Genomic DNA, 18,249 nt, shown 5'->3' on the forward strand with positions numbered 1-18,249 from the left:
GAGGGAAAGGAGGGGCAACGACAGGCTGATGCAGTGAGGGGGGAAGGTGGGATAGCAAATGACAAGAGAGGGGAGCAAGCGTGTCAGAGAGACAGAGAGGAACGTGTCATAAGAAGGGAAAATAGTGGGATAAAGGGAGAGTTTTAATCATAGAGGATTGAGATAAGGGATGAGAAAACAAAGGGAAATGTGGAGAAAATAATGAGATCTCTCTCCCTCACACTTGTTTTTTGGGTTAACATTTTCCCCTCTGACACCTGCTTTTTACTCAGACAAGCCTCAGTGTCCCCACCTTGTCTCTCCTATGTTCTTTTGTAAAACACACACACACACACACACACACACACACACACACACACACACACACACACACACACACACACACACACACACACACACACACACACACACACACACACCTGATCTTTCCCTCCGGTGGCAGTTCATGCGGCGGGTCTTCAGATAGCAGCCTCGAGTCTCCCTCCAGGAAGTAGTGGCATACACACTCCTGGAATGAAACACACACACACACACACACACATAATACATTCATTTGTAACATTAATCAGTTTGTAATTAAGTTAAAGAGTGACGAGTCTCAGGCCTGGGCCTCTGTTTCCTAGTCTCATGTCAGGCTATGGCGCTTTGAATATTAACAGGAAGCTTTTGTTTCAGGTAATAAATCAAGGAAATGTCAATTACGTTCAGCTTTTTGTGCAAATATAGAGAGTGCGTGTGTGTGTGTGAGCAAATACCGTGCTGGGAAGCAGCTCCTGTATGCTGTCTCGAAGGGCCGCTCGCAGGGAGCGCGCGTCAACAACCGCCGCCAGCCGCAGCAAAGCATCCTGGGGAGGGAGACAAACAGATGCCCTTATGTCTGTTTGGTTGTTTGTTTATGATCTCAACATGCGGCTCCTGAAACCTGGGGCCTTGGCTATAGTTTTGTCATTTTCTTTGTGTGTACAAGGTTTATGTTTCAACAACATGTCCCCAGATATTTAGCTTGGCAGACTGTGTAGGCAAAACAATATTTAAACTGTGTCATACTCTATAAACTCACTCGCAATCTGTGCATGTTGGAGGCACTTAAACGTGAACTGAAATACATCAGGGATTACTGGAGTTAGTGTGTCTCTTCAGGACACGCAATGCTTTTGTTTCATTTTGGCGGAATGAAAAGCAAACACTTGACAAGTCATTTGCAGAGTTTGCGGTGCAAGGAACAACTGATTATGCATAAATTCAAATGCAGTACCGCCAGCGAAAAAAAGTCATGGTTCACAAATTACATAACACATATTTACTTTCCCATCTTTGCTGCACTCCTTGAAGATGGGATAGAAGCACTTAAGTCGAAGGAGAGCAGTGGCCATCATAATAACAGCCTGTTCCTGATCAGGCTGATCAAATCAAACAAGAGCCAATCTATTTTTATCTGCTCTGGCTTTGATTAAATATCCTCCAAATCAAAATTCACTCCATGAGAAGATCCTGAGGACTGACAAGCATGAAGGATCTCATCACAGCTGAAACCAACATGAAGGAAATAACCGATGATGATACTTATTGGAGTCAAGGCTGCGGTGTGTTTAAAATGGAGCTCATCATTTTCAAGCAGAGAGATTGTTTATATTCTCTCACACGTTCATTCAATATCCTTCAGTCAACTTTTCCACTCCCTCTGTCTCCCTGTTTTGGTGATCAGCCTCCTCCACCCCAGGCACCTCCATTCCATCTCAACAGTGTTCATGACCAGCTCCTCCAAAGTACACTCCTCATCACATCCTGCATCCTTCCATCACCGCCACCAGTGTCTAGACTCCATCAGGGGGGTATTATCTTGCTGTCGGCCTCCCTACCCCTTGTTGAGTACATGAAGACATCATGCCGGAGTCTAATCGCCAAAGACATCGCACATTTATCTTCTCCTAAACCGTTAAATAAATAATTGTTCACTCTTAATTACTGTAAGTCTCTCCTGATTGAAGTTTTCCAAACCTTTTTATGGTAAAAGCTATTTAAGCTGGCCTCCAAAAGATTAAGAAGGCAAAAACCCAACAAACTGTACAAATGGAGAAAATGGAAAGTCATGTTGTTGGGAAACACAAGTTGTTTTGTGAATTCCAAAAAGCTTTTATTTCCTTGCCTCCAAACTACAGACACTTGTGGGATAAAGTGGATTAGCTTGTCCAATTCTCTGTTTTGGAAAGAAGAAAAGGGCAGAAAAATGACAGGCCATCCCATTCACATGTCAGAGAGGCGTAATGGGGGAGTAAATGGTGTTGACCATTAGACAAACACCACTACAGGTACTATTACAGACACCTTAAAAGAGGAATTTCATCTGTTGCGAGGTCAGGGCACTTTGTTTACTTCAAGTGCTCTTCTTGGTTCCTCTCAAAACAGGAGTCTAGTTTAATACAGATAAGGTTTGGAAGCAGTATAGAGAAGCAGAGGAAGAACAGCTGATCCGAGTAAACATGGGAGCTTATATTCTGAGGTCATGCAAGATTGAGTTTATGCCTCAAGCTTTTTATATTTCCACCCTCTACACACATTACAAGCCTGCGTACGGAGCGTCTCACAACCACAACTTTATCAGAAGAGCGTTCGTAACATCCCAGCTGACAGCTCGAAATTCAAACCATAAGAATATTTACACTGTGTGCAGTCTACTTAAAGCCCTACCAGTTCCAGTTATCACACTGCATTATTATTGCATCTAACCGCAGTGTAGAGAGAGGATCTTCAAAATCTGATCAAAGCAAAGAAATTCTGCGAGAAATTGCAGAGGCTTAAGACACTGCGGCTTTTTAAAAACTGTGTTCTGAATATCTATTGGAAAGAAGAGGAAAATGTTAAAGCTGTTGCTAGATCATCCTTTTCCAGTTTTTTTTATGACAAAGTCTCACCGCTGAAGCAAGGGCATGTTGTTCTGTTAACGTACTGACGGTGTCCATCTGTTAACCCGTCTTTTATTTTTATCTTTCCAGTCTTTTGGACACACTGATTACACCCCTTTCTCCTCTAGCCTTCACTCGCACTAACTTTTGTTTTTGACAGAGAATAAGACAAAAGACAAGGTGGTAAACGAAGTGGGCGAGTGAGGAGTGGAGAGAGAAAGAGAGAGGGTCAAGGAGTGAGGGAGGAGAAAGAGAGAAGAAGAGAGCGAGAGAGAGCCCTGTCATGCCTGAGCACTCACTGTTGGTTATTACATATGATTAGATATGATTAAATGCGATTAGCTTTGATCACTCAATCAGCCTGCCAGAGTGCTGTTATAATGAAGTTGGATCTCTGCCAGCCCATGAGTGTGTGAGTGCGTGAGTATGTGTTAGACAGAGGAAGACTTTGAGAGTGTGTTGTATCTTAAGCCGCAGATCTTGAAATGCCAGCTTAAATCCTGACAAGAAATGTTTGATGGAAATTAGATCTAACCAGCAGATGAACAACAAATATTTCTAGCTGCTCATCTTCCTCACTCCGCTGTCAAAAACTCAGAGAGGATGGAGGTTGGAAACGCTCATCTCTTTTCTGTGTGTGTGTGTGTGTGTGTGTGTGTGTGTGTGTGTGTGTGTACATGTGTGTGTATGCAGGTGCATTTCTAGCAATAAGATGTATGCCTTGGTAAATGTCAGAGTGTGTCTTATGACCTTTCACAATCATTTCTCGCCATAAACCATAAACCATCTGTTATATTAATTTACCTGCTTCTCCTCCTATCATAACACACACACACAGAACCACACAACCTCACACAGCTCTGAAAGTAAACGTTTGAGCAGGAGTCTTTGATTTTGAATTCAAAGCTCCAGCTTTTATTGGATCCTTCTCCTATTTTCACTTTGCTTTAATACCCTTTAATATGATTTATATAGCCTTTTATTATTAATTGTTTCCTTTAAATTTGCTGATGGTTGCCATGTTGTTGCCTTCATTTAAAATCCCAAAGCATATAAAAATGTTGGCTCTTTGGCTACAGAGAGCTTCTTTTTCTAATCAAACAACGTACTTTGAGAGCTCGTCAAAGGTCAGTGAACCTCCCCAAACAGAGAATTAGATAGAGGACAATGTAATCCTTCAATTAGATTAAAACTGTGGCCTAGCTATAATTTAAATGAAAACATAATAACACTCTTTTATTTTTTGCTCCAATGCCATTTTAACTTAAGTGAATATGCCTGAAGCTTTTATCTAAATTGAGTTGAAAAAGCCATAACAGAGTCCATTTTTAATACAAAAGACAACAAATCCCCCTGAAAAATAGAGATAGAACAAAAACAATATGACAGGACCGTCTGAGGGGCCATTATGATAATAGTGTATTGTTTCTCTTTATTTAACTATTTCTTATCTCATTTCTAAAACTCTCTGGGAACATGGTTTATTGTCCTTCTGTCTCTGACCTTTAAGTTATATTAAAAACACTGCAATGTATCCTTTCTGTAAAATGTTACTTAGGCACATTCTGTGATTGACAGTATTTGTTTCCTTTCCACTTGTTGTTACACTTTCTTCCCTATCTTCTCATCCCACTTTTCCTCCCCTCACCTCCACATTTAACCCCTAACATGTCTTCCTTGATTTCCACTTTTCTCCCTCTGTTCCTCCTCCCCTCCTATCATCAGAGCGCACTCTTTGATGTTGTCTTTATCGACAGCCTTTCTAATCACTCGGAGCGCTCTGACATTTTGAAGGGTGGCAGTGATCAGCATAACTAAACACAGATTCCCCTCTCTCTTTATCTTTATCAGACACATGCGAATATATTTACCTTAGGCTCTTCTGTTCATCATCTGACATTTTGTACATGACAATGCTCCCATAAAACTGTATATTAATGTGACTTTTATGGTTCTATAGATTTGAAGCTCAGTAGCATGGCTCATATTCTTTGCAAAGGAAAGATTGTTTGCACATGCCTCCTGTGCAGGTCGTGTGAACGCAAACAGAGACATTTTTTTTCAGACTTCACCCGGTGTTTCTCCTGCCAGACACAAGGGGTCTGGCAGTGTTTTTTCCGCAGCAAGTCAGAGTGAGCTGATGTGAGAACGCAGCAGGATATTCTCAGGAGACTTCACCTCAAGCCAATGGGAGGGGGAGTGACGTTTATATTCTGTGACTGTTGCTACTATTTTCTGTTTTCTGTTGTTCTCTTCGCTCTTTTGTTGAAAGAGGCATTGATATGAAGGCAAATATTCTCATTATGGCATCTAAAAGCGGACTCTTTGTTAACGTTAAGTCTTAACTGAGGAGACCCCCCCGCCCCCCCTCCTGTCTTACTGGGATAGTTTCCCACTGTGAGGAGCATATGTGAACAGCCAGGTCAGGAGAATATCCGGAGCAATCCTCCTGAAATTATCTAGATATTTTCAAGACTGTATATGTGAAGAAGGCTTACTGTAAGAGAAGCCTTTCTGATACTTTGTGATCTTTTGGCTTCACTCAGTCTCTGCATGAACCTACGTAATGCACAAGTTTTATCCATAAATGTAGACTATAGTGCTATAGGGTAGTTGGGGAATGCTGCATCAACTATAACTGGAATCAACCCTTTTTAAAGTCACTTAGGTTGAGATGCACATTTAACATGCTACAGAAACACTCTGCTCTGAAGAGAGAAAAGAAACGCAAATAGAGTAAACCATCAGCCTTTTTTTTTTATCTTGCTTGATCAGAAACAATAAATACAGATTTTGTTCTGAAATTGTAGCCAAACATTTCCTAAAGCTGCCTGTTGGCTGAATACTCATGGTGATTCCAATATTTGCATAGAGAGACACAAAGATAGAATTGATTAAGTAAGATTTTATTTCCACACGTCCTGTAACTTCTGCAGAATCTGCAGCTGACCTAATTAGTCTGAGTTTTGTGACAGGCCTTAGTATAAAAGGCTTGGGATTGATATTAATTACAAGTGGAAAGTTAACTTTTTTTTAAACCTGTTTGATCGCCCTAAAACTTTGAATCAACTCAGTGCTCTCTGCTTTCTCCACACATGTGTCTGTCTGACCCTGTAGTTAAAAAGAAGTCAGCAGGCTGCAGGGACATCACACACTCCAATCCCACTGATTAAATAAAAAGTCTTCCTTTCGCCTTCTCTTTCAGTTTTTTCTGTATCCTAACAAGTCATTCTGGCCTATATTAATCTGTTATGCTTCATGTCCTGCCAAAAAAACAACACCTGCAAACTTTCAGAAAAAGGCTGTCTTAACACATAGCGATGATTGTTCTCCAGCAGGTTTCCTTTCCTTCCCTTTCCTTGTCTCTATCTCTTCTCCTTTGTTCTCCTCCTTTTTTCTCCTTCCTGTCCTCATTTTTAAATCACGGTTCTCTGTGCTGGCAGTCAGTGTCCCACCCCAGATGTTTGGGGTTTGAATATTTATCCTCCAGGTGTTTTACCCAGTCCTTGTGTGCATATTAACCTTGTTACGCTCTCTCTCTCTCTCTCTCTCTCTCTCTCTCTCTCTCTCTCTCTCTTTCTTCTCCCCTTTTGTGATTGTTTTCTTTCTCCTAGCAATCTTTCTGAAATGATGTAATCTTGAATAAGTCTTTGCTTGTGTGTCCTTCCATGAAAAGGGTCACTTCTTTGTAGTTCTGCCTGAGGTGTCTTCTATTTTTTATCCGTCAATTTTCATGTCAAATCCACACATCATGAAGCCCTGGTGGATTTGTGATTTTTGGAGAGATATTTGTTAATTGACTTAATAGATAAAGAATGGTGTGTTAATTTGAGTGTTTCATCAAGATGACAGCACATGAAGCTACCTGTCATTAATCTGTGAAATCATTATGTCATACAGTGTGTTCTCCATATTTCCTCTTTCTAGTCTCTGTACAAATGGAAGGTTTTCAGTTGTGCGCAGAGAGGTACACAGTGTCTGAAGTGTTCACTCCACTCCCGCAAGATCTTTGCTCGATTGGCTCTTCAGGAGAGCACTTAAGCCTAAAACATCTCTGTGTAGCAGCTCAGGAGACGGTGTGTAAAAAGCACAGAACATAGTGGTCAGTCTGCTGCAGGTACATAATGTGTATGGAAATGAGATTACAATGAAGCAGGATTTGACTGTTGGGCAAGAAAATGCCGACCTGGTAATAAATGTAGGGAGAGAGGAAAAAAAACAGATACAGGGCAAAATTGAACCTTTTCATTCAATCTTTTCCCCAAACTCCAGCAGTCATAAATCACAGTTAATAGAGAAGAAAGGCAGACGTTTGGAGCATAACTCCAGGAGGACAACTCACTGAAAGAGCTTAATTAAGTCTACATGGACAGAGCTGTAGCTCGCAGGATACAGTCAAATCTGTTCTGTATAATGTCGAGATAATTTTCTACCAAGCAGAACTAGGCCAGATAATATTTGCACGTTTTCGAAGATTTATTTGAAACAGCTCGAACAGCTTGGTGAGCCAAGAGTTTTTTGGCACAATGTAGTGAGAACGCTATGGCTTCACAATGACTTCTTTTAGAAAGACAACATGATTCTGTCTGATTTGTTTACATCTTTTATGCTGTAGCATTTCAGGCTTCTTAAGACTATACATATTCCCCCAGCTGTTTGACCTCCGTCGCTCTTATGGTTGCTAAATCTTTGCTCTTCCATGGTGAAAGCATAATTGCATAAATAGTTGTACATTAAATAGGGAGGTGCAGGATCTGATCTGTGCAGGGCTCTTAATATGAATCCTGTGTGTGTAAGGTTCAGCAGGAAGAAGATTTGAACCCGAGGAGCTCAAAACTAAGATATGGAATATGCACTATGTAAGGAAATGCTATAGCCAATATATTTTATGAACAAGGATGATTAAAAATGGTGAAATGAGAAAGCAGCAGGAATATGTAAGAAACGTGAACCAATGATGGGCAGGCAATTCTAATTCAGTCAGATACTCGACTTTTCTGTTCTTGATGGAGGTGATAAGGAAAAGGACCTTCATTTGACACAAGCTATTATGGGACACAACCCAGTTCTCTGCTGTTTCATATTCATGTTTTTTTAAAGGTCCATTTTACTCCAACATTTTTAGAGCTTCAAGCCATATCTCCTGACCTTCATCAGTGGAGTTTTTCAAGTGAAGGCAGGCAAATATATTTATATAACTGGAAATGACAAATTTACCTCAAAGGCTAATTATCATGAAATTATCATGAAAAATGAAACAACCTTTGACAGTGGAAAAAAAAGGAAAAACTACAGGAAGGGCAAGAGAGCTTGCTTCCAAGTTAAAATTAAACTTCAAACTAACTACTTCAAGTCAAGTCACTTTTTGCAGAATTAAAAACAACAGGAGAAGAAAGTGATTTGCAGCAAATACAATATAAGACACAAGAATAAAGAAACAATGTTCATGGATAACATTAAATTTAACGGGATAAAAGAAGAGAAGTACAGTAATAACTGCTTCTACTTGTTATTGGGCAATATTAAGTTGAATACCTTTCTCACAAAGGTTAATTTTGGGCTGTCAAATGATTAAAGTAATTATTAATCGCGATTGATCACATTTTTAATCCCATGTTTAAAATTCCATTATTCGCATAAAAAAATGTCAGGCTTTTATTTTGAAATTTTTTATCATCTTAAGCTGAGAGTACATTAGTTGCTGTTTAAATTCAACCGTACTTTTATATTGAAATAAAGTAAGGACCTTCTGGTAGATTGAAGTTTAAGACCTTAGACTTTGGAAAAGAGAACTCGTTACGGATGAAAAACTAAATGAAAACAGCTAAAAAGTCAAAAAATGAAATGTTTGATGGCATAAGGAGGGAATTACTTTTGACTTGTCAGCTGAGCTGTCTGAGAGTTTTTTCATTTGAAATAAGACATTAACAGATGCAGCAGTGTTGTTCTTTTCCATCACTATGACTTCAGGGAGACACAGCAGAGGCTTCACGGTGCCCCTAAAGTGACAAAATAGCATGTGATCAATCAAGATTTTAAAAATTGGGGCGCTGGTGGTGCAGTGGTTGGTTGCGCGCGCCCCATGTATGGAAGCTGTCGTCTCAGGCGGGCGGCCCGGGTTCACATCCCACCTGTGGCTTCTTTCCCGCATGTCATTCCCCACTCTCTCTCCCTGATTTCTGACTCTATCCACTGTCCTATCTCTCCATTAAAAGCATAAAAAGCCCAAAAATAAATCTTGAAAAAAAGATTTAAAAAATGTATGAATTTGTTTCAGATGAATTAATCGTGACTAACTAGTTGCTGACAGCCCTAGTTTGTGTCTATTTGTTCTCTAGTCAAATGCCTTTATAAGAGCTGTCTCTAATTCTGCCAACTAAATTCATTACCTGATCAGAGACTCCATGCTTTTTCACTTCCTCTGAGTCATTGTCTCAGATATCTGCTGTCGGTACATTGAATTTGTCTTAGAGCATGGTAGGCATGCAGGATATGAGTTATATTCCATATTATGAAACAAAGTTATTCTTTCTCCAATCTGAATGGATGAGTCACACCCCAGCTGACGTAAAACACACATTTTTTTATTTTTATGCACTCATCAGTAGAAATAAAACTTTTTGGAAATAGGTGACAAATATGTGACAAATTTTTACTTATTTACAAAAAACAAACAACAAAAAGGCAACATCCCTTCACATGACTTTACTTATCAATCATTAAAGATAAAATGTTCATTTATCAGTATTCATTAATTTTGACAATTTAAATTAGCCAGTTAGCTGAATATTAATATTCTATATTGACAACACCAGATAAAGACCTAGCTTAGTCAAAGAGTGGACTTGCAGGATTAGTTTAAGGAGCTAATTGAAGCCTTTAGGGTAACGTTTTTCTTATCAGCTGGGTTGTTCACAGAGACGTCTGAAGCTTTCAATTTTCCATTTGCATTTCAAAAGCTTTACTATTTGACCTTGATCCAGCATCAAGATGATGAAGGGCAATGTCACCACTTGTGCAGATGATTAAAGGCATCCTCCTTCATGTCTATAGATCTTCATGTAAAATCAACTCTTTACATGTTCTGACAAGCCCCTGGGTGCAGCGCCGTAAATCACTAGCTTTCTCTCTGCTTCACCTGCTGCATGTTTACTCGGGATGGTTAAGCCGATGAGAGACGCACTGTTGACTGTTGACTCTTTAACATTGGAGCTAAGTGAATTACTTATGTAGATTGATTTTCGTGTCTGTCAGACGCTACAGGCAGAGGAGCCAAAAGGGACACGTGTAAAGACACAGCATGCACAGAGTGTCTGTTTGACAAAAACACAGACAGAGGCAAGGATAGGCACGCACGCACACACACACACACACACACACACACACACACACACACACAAACACACACACACACACACACACACACACACACACACACACACACACACACACACACACACACACACACACACACACACACACACAGCATGTCCAGAGGGAGGCTGGTAGTGTTGCATTGGGTCCTGGTTGTTATTCCAACAGAGCTGGGTCTCCAGTAGCATCACTAACATACTGGAGACACATGCACTGTAGAATACAGCCAAGCCATGAAGACAAGCCTCTGTCATGCACACACTCACACATTCACCTACTCCTACACACACAAGCACATAAGCACATGCATCATTATAATGAATCTATGATGTTTCAAAAAAAATGCAAGAGCAAGTTAGATATTAAATTGTATCTAATTCAGAGGAAGAACATCGAAAACAAGAAAGGGAGGAAAGATCAAAATAATGACTTTGTCTTTGTCACACACACACACACACACACACACACACACACACACACACACACACACACACACACACACACACACATGCTCTACACCCACATACCCACAAAATAAAATACACGTATAAATGAAGAGATACTGCTATAGCGATGATAAGGCTGACCTATCACTGTGTAAGAAACATGAGAAACAGGTGCATCCCAGTGCTGCAGGTAACTTAACCAACCCATGTGTGTGCATTTGTGTGTTGGTGTGAAATAAATTGTAGGAGATTTGGAGAAAGACAGGCAGGAGATTTTTGAGTGAAAGTTATTAAAGTAAGAGCAGCCAACAGACAGTAATTCATAAATATTTCCTCAGCGTGACTCATGGGATGAGGATGATAGACAGGAGGAGTGAGAATCCAAAATTCAGACCTGAAAGAACAAGAAGAAAAGGAAGAAACTGACAGACTAAACAGGGGAACGCAATCCCATAAAGACAGAAAACGGTTCACTGATGAATTTCACACATCGCTCAGAGACGAGCATGTCGGCATAGTAAGAAAGTTTGAAGGGAGCCAGGGAAAAGAACACAGAAGAGAAGTAGTCTTAATGGTCATTGTGATGTTCATCAGTTCAAGCCCAGTCTGAATTTCTATGATAACTCTGCATACACAGTATATCCATACGACATTTTACACATTAATATAGAAGAAATCAAGTATATCCTATGTCAATTTCTCTCTGAGGCATGACTGTCCTGCCAATACCATTTTTATTTTTTTAGTGGGGGAGGGGGAGCTGTAATGAATGTCTGAATATTCTCCTCTCAGTAGATCTGAGGCTCTGGAGACAACAGCAAACAGTTATTCCCATCTGGTCTCATGAGTTTACTTTGTAATATAAGTAGAGACATAAAGAAAAACAAAATGTTTAAATGGAGATTGATGTTAAAACTCAAGTACAATATATTTAAACATTTTTTAAAATTTGTTTCATTATTTGTATTCTGTATTATTTATGCTTGAGATTTGATTATTTTCCACTTATATGTAGTTTTCCATTGCTGCAGACAGGGCGAGTCTTTCCTGTAATATATGCTAAATATCTTACGCATGCATTAAAAGATTTGTGTTTTGTAAACCAGTTAAAAACAATATCAGGGATTAGTTTTCCTCCGTGACCCCTCTGCGTTCAGATTAATTCAAAATGTTTATTGGATCTTCTATTTTGCTTTTTCCTTAATCCCTATAAAATCCTACTCAAGTGCTTTTCTTATATTGCCATGTTTTCATGCATTCAAATCTTATTTGAGGCACTATGTGTTACCTTGTTGTTGAAGAGTGCTACACAAATACATGTGACTGGCATTGCGTTTGTTGGTGCATTTTTTCAGACTCAAAGTCACACTGTTGACATTTTGACCTCCAGTAGTGCAACAGAAGAATATCTTTAGAGTATAGTATAGTACAGAGTATATGTTCTGTTGATGCACGAGGATTCTCAGTCAAAGTGTTAATTTACTGTCCTACAAACAGTTTCACACTTTTGCACTGACACCAGTCAGTGTAGGAATTATGCCAAGATTTTTGTCAACAAAGACAAGTGAGAAGGACACTGCTTGAAGGTAAATGGTGAAAAACACAGACTTCATCAGCATTAAGCATTCAGTGGCACAACTGCCTCTGTCTGCGTAGAAATGAATCAGTCTGGTGAGATAACAGCAAACCATTCTGTTATACTAACTGTGCTGTCAAGAGTCATTTATTACTGCAGATAAGTATCTGTGTGAGTTGATTAATGTGTTCCTCTGCTATGTGTTTATGTCTCGTGTCTCTATTTGTGTTAGGTTGTGACTGAGCATTATCAGCCTGCTTCGTTCCTTCTGACTCTTCCTTTTTCATTGATTTTTCATCTGATGGTTGTCTGTCCACGGTGATCACAGTAGCTCCCATGGCCCCACATAGAGTGTCTCTCTGACACAGATGACAACAAAGAGCAGATAGTTAATCTGTGTTTTTACAGTATTTACATGTGTTTATTATCTGTCAGTTTTATCTGATGTTTGTAATGGAGAAATAAGAGTTCTGTGCTTTGAATGCATAGTTGTTTTTTTTTGCCTGTATGTCCACATATTCAAAACAATAAAGATTGTCTCTCAGTTGTGGAACATAATGTTTTGAGTAATAACCAGTAGTAGAGTCAGTGTGTAAACCGTGCTTCTGTTTTTTTGTTTCTATTTTGGCAAAATTTGCACCATAAAAAAGTCATGCCGAATAAATTTATGGATGTACAAGTGTGCACTGTAACCATGGAAACTATTACTGAATTAGTTATGATACTTGAGCAAATGATGAGTATGATGGAGATAATGATAGGCAATCCCTAGGTGTGAGTCAATGCAAAGTGGAAGGTATATTTAAAACTGGGAAACCTGCCTTGATGATACACTATAGAAAAGAATCAAGTATAACTTTGTAATGTCCCTGTCTCATCTCTGTGTTTGTTCCTGCAGTCTGTGTAATGCAGTACAATGCTAAGCACCTTGTTTCATTTAAATAACTGTAATTGTCATCAGTTCTGGCCTCCACCCAAATGTCAACAGATCCCAATCAGCGCTGTGTAAATATCATGGTCACTCAAAAACTACCCTTTGAAATGCAACAGAGAGTAAGGGCATGGACTCTCTCTCTCATGGAGAGACAATGATACCTGAGCCCGTCTACTTTTTTTCTTATGTGAGGAGCTATTCAAAGCTCGGAGTAGACCCTCTGTACACCTAAAGTTTTCTTCTGAGCGCCAGCGACTTTTTTCCTATTGTTTTGTTTTCAACCAGCCGATCATATAGTAGTTTGGTCAGGTCCTTTCTCCCTGTCTGATCGGAGCCAGACGCGGAGCTGATAGAAGGGCCCGTCATTATTATTAAGCTCAACATCCAGACAGAGTTGAAGGGCATGCATTTTCCGTTTGCTCTAAGTGAAGGGAAAAAACAATCAGGAATATGAAACATACAGTAAAAAGCAGTATCGGTCAAACAACAGCCGTTATCAACAGACTGTTGTCATAGTGACAAGACGCACGTGCAGCGATTATTCACCCAAGTGCTCCTGAACACGCTCCTGCCTGAATAAAACGCCAGGTGGACACAGGACCTAATGGGAGAGCACAGCAGAAGAACACCAATTCCTTCTCATTCACACAAATAATGGCCTCCATCCTTCATACCTGCTGTCTTTTACATTTGTTCTCAACCTTTGGCTCATCTGGATGTGGTTCACGCTCCCCCTCTTTATCGCTCCATTCCCTCTAATGTTTTGCATCGCCTCACTATTCACCATCTCCAACCCCACCCCTTTTGCCTCTGTCTCTTTGTCACCTGCTTCTCCATTTGTCCCTTACATCCCATTATGTCTGTCTCTTTCTTTCTCTCCCTCTTTCTCTCTCTGCAGGTGTTTGACAGTCACACTGTCGTCACATCGCTGTTGTTCTATTTTAATCCGACTCTTGTGTTCATGAACAGACACCCACATGCTCCCGCCATTCTCCTGGCTCCATTTCACTCTCTATTCACTCTTTTTCTCTCTTATACTCTCTCTATTCATCTATCTCTTTATCTATCTATCTATCTATCTATGACATAAACTGTGGAAAGGAAAATTGATTGGTTGAACAATTTGTTAGAATATTTGTTTGCAGTAACTTAACGATATCTTGATGAATCAGAAAGGATTTAATAAGAGTCCTTATTTATAAGAATGACTTTGCCTCAGACAAGGCAACAACTGTTGGTGCCTTGGAAACTGCTTGCGCAGGAGAAAACCAAATCGCCATGGATACAGAAATCACAGTTTCCATGTATTTATAATGCGGCTCTCTGTATCTCAGGTTGAATGAATGAATGAATGACAGCTTTTAACTAAAAAAAGGGAGATTTTTCATCTCAACAAGTTTTTCTTTCCTGGTTAAATAAAGGTTACATAAAGTCTGGCTCGATCAGAAGTTCCTTACATAAAGATCTCTTTGAAAAGATGAAAATAAATAAATAAAATTTAAACTAGTAGACATTTTTCAAAGTTTAGTCAGTTGAATTGAAAACATCTTCAGGTTTCACATCAATTTCTTTGGACATTTTTTAAACCATGTGAATAATTCATCTTTCAATTTAAAACATTCGTCTAAAGAAATAAACACAAGCTGAGAAAGAAAGAAGAGCAACAATGGTTTCAACAGTGACAGAAAACATAAAAATGTTTATGTTGAAATGTCAAAGCTGAAGAACTTATGACCAGTTATCATATCTACTATTACTATATAGAATAGCACAAACACTCAAGAAACATGTTACTGAAATCCCAAAACAAGTTTGCATCCATTTTGTTTTGATGCTGAACAACATGCTCGTGCTGTCTCTGCATTAGTATATCCTTTAACTTGCATAGACATAAATTCAGTAACTTGTTGCTGAAACAGCCAGGTAAGATAATTAGAAGCAGCGGTTACTTACACAACAAACCAGTTGAAAACCTTTTTAGAAATCTACTAGGCTTTCAGGTTATATAAAAACAGGCAAATTCAAGACACTGTTAACACCTTTGCTGTTTTTTGGAGTATTTCTTGAATGATGTTACATCTTTAACTACCTGACACATAATCCATAGAGACTGGTTTGTTGTACAGCTGCAGATAATTATCTTGTCAGAGAATGTATTCAGACAGATTAGAGAATATCAGGACAGCAAGAAATTATGTGATATGTGTTTTGTGCAAATATGATCCAAGACACCTTTAAAGTGTAGAAATGTAAAATATGACTTCAGAAAAAAATCTTCAAAACAGTTATTAAAATGTTTTAAGCCCAAATGCAACAACATACACAATGAAAAAATGGAAGCGATGGAAGTCCATCCTGTAGGCTGAGCAACTTTGTCTGGTTCTCTACCACAACAATGACAGCACTTTTTTTTTTTAAATTTTACGAGTGAGAATATGGATCTGGAGAGCATGTACCCATGTATTAAGGTTAGTGATGTCGCATGCACAAACAGGATCTGAACTCTTGCTGGCATTGTGTCTTACAGCATAATACTGTCTGAGTGGAGATTCATTCTAATTTCACTGCAGTCTGCTAAAAGCGTTGGTGTCTTCACATTAACATGCCAAATAATAATTGGAACCAAAGAAATAACTGTTCTCTGTGTTGAATAGAAATCTGAAGACAAATCGATCTCGTCTTACTTCTTTTGAATTGAACAACACAGATCGCACATGCCAACTTCTCATGTAAGACTGTTATTTTCAGCCTGGTTTTTAGATGTTCAGCCATCTTTCGCTCACTGCCAAATCTCCAGTTCAACCACACAATGGAAGCCAGGATATTTGGGATCAAATACAAATGTTCCCTGCCTCCAAGTCTGTATTTCACAGTGTTCTTCTTACGGGAAGACACACATGTAATCAAAAGAGAGAGAGAGAGAGAGAGAGAGAGAGGTGTATTTCCGATGCTCACATGTTCACACACTTCCTATTTTAGCCTTTCGCCCCATTCCAGCCTTCTGTTCAACACGTCATTGTGTGAAGGGCTGTGTGTGTGTGTGTGTGTGTGTGCGTGCGTGCGTGCGTGCGTGCGTGTGTGTGTGTGTGCGTGCGTGAGATCGCACTTCAAAGTGTACACCTGGGGCAGCTATTTCACATGAAGGCAGCAAATTAAAAGAAGGAAAATCTATTACATTAAATTATAGAAACAGCGTGATTAGTTCACCAAACGGACATACAAATGCACAGGTGCAGCTTACAAATATAAATTTAATAAATTTAATGATTGAATAACTAGCAAAGAAAATGCAAACATACACACATATACTACACACATCTTCATGCACAGAGACACACAAACACGTGCACATGAGCAATGGAAAGCACATACTGTCCAAGATGAGTGATTTCATTGTTTTTGATTGTTCTGTTGCACTGCCCTGCACTGCTAATGAGACTCAGAGGTTCTGTATTGTGTGTGTGTGTGTGTGTGTACGCATTACACCATTGTTTAGGAGTAGAATACATTTCCTGTTAAAAATTCCAGGATGGACTCCCCTCTGGGAGCCCCCTGTTTATCTGTTCAGGAACACACACACACACACACACACACACACACACACACACACACACACACACACACACACACACACACACACACACACACACACACACACACGCACACACACACATTTGTGCAGGGCAATACAATGCCTCAGTCTCCTGGTGTTACCTCTAAGTCTCCTTGACATTTAGCTCACCTCTCCTTTTCCTTTCTGCCTATACCTCCCCCTCCTTCCCTCTCCCTTCCTATCCATCTTTTCTCCTCTTGGGTCATCTCCTGTCCTGTTACTGGCTAAATGGACCTCTTTTCCTCCTCTTTGTCTGTCTCCATAAAAAAATAAAATCTTAACGTTTTTGAATCATGGAATTGTTCTCAATATCTCTTCTATAAGGTGCCCAACAGGTGTCAGCAAAGGCTGAAATGACTTACATTAAAAAACATGTGCAGCAATTTCAGTAACTCTGCAAATTTAAAAGCAACTGCAAGCATCTAAAACAACTGCATCAACATAAACATGCTGCAATTAAGTAAATGATACAAAGTCAAAAATACACATATTCAGAAAACAACATGCAAATAGACAAACACTGCAGATCCAGCCTTTTAAACAGAAGTGCTCCAGGCCTGTAGGGGCGCTCTGTGAGACAGTTTATCATTGACTGGAGAGAGTGAGGGAGGCCAGGCGCTGTAAGTTTTGTTTAGATGGGAAAGTTGCATCGTTGAACGACAAAGAACATCGTCAATATAACAGCAACAAGGAGATTTAAAGCGAGCCCGGCCTGGATTCTGAGACAGCTGAGCGGGGGTTCTGCAGCTAGCACTAGCTGTGGGCCTAATGAGGTCAATCTCTAACACATCCCTCTGCCTGACCCACCGTGCTTTTGCCATCCCCGCTGTCGCAGTCCATGTTGAACTCACTGTTAATCTCTTGGCTACAGTTTACATAACTCGCTGTAATCAAACAACCCTCATCAAGAACCCCTGATACATGATACTGAGTCTAATATTCACTTGACTTCAGCTCTGTTTTTAACGTATTTGTTCATCAGCTTCCCCCTCACTGTGTCTCTGTCTGCAGTTTGGTGAAGAAGAGCAGGTACTGCTCAGTGGGGTTTCAGGGCACTCGCTCTGAAAACAGCTGCATGCTGAGCGTACAATTAAATTAAGAGAGCGAGGTTGAACTGAAACAGTAAAGTTGCATGCTGGACAACTAAACAATGAGCTGGAACTCACTTTAAAAAGCTCCATAAAGCTGAGGGGAGTTGCTGCTTTAGTTTATTCATCTTTTTAGGTTCATTACTCCAACGAATACCTTTCACATCCTCATGTCACACAGTGTCATGACATTTTTTAATCAGCTTTCATATATCTTTTACCAAGTACATTTTGGTTCTATGCAATTGACACAAAATCTTTCATATAAAGAAAAAGTTTGGTATTTTTTTTTTAAATCAGTTTTATTCTAAGTTA

General features: G+C 39.6%; 1 protein-coding gene across 2 annotated transcripts in view; it reads right to left on the bottom strand.

The window, feature by feature from the left end:
- Positions 1-18,249, bottom strand: part of LOC132980289 (cGMP-dependent 3',5'-cyclic phosphodiesterase) — a 145,380-nt gene that overhangs the window by 26,274 nt on the left and 100,857 nt on the right. For both annotated transcript variants that reach the window (XM_061046338.1, XM_061046339.1), the window contains exons 3-4: positions 756-845; positions 420-508 (exon numbers count right to left, since the gene is read on the bottom strand). In XM_061046338.1, coding sequence (XP_060902321.1) covers positions 420-508; positions 756-845 — 179 coding nt within the window. The remainder of the gene's footprint in view (positions 1-419; positions 509-755; positions 846-18,249) is intronic.

The sequence above is a fragment of the Labrus mixtus genome, chromosome 9 (assembly GCF_963584025.1).
Source record: "Labrus mixtus chromosome 9, fLabMix1.1, whole genome shotgun sequence".
NCBI lineage: Eukaryota > Metazoa > Chordata > Actinopteri > Labriformes > Labridae > Labrus > Labrus mixtus.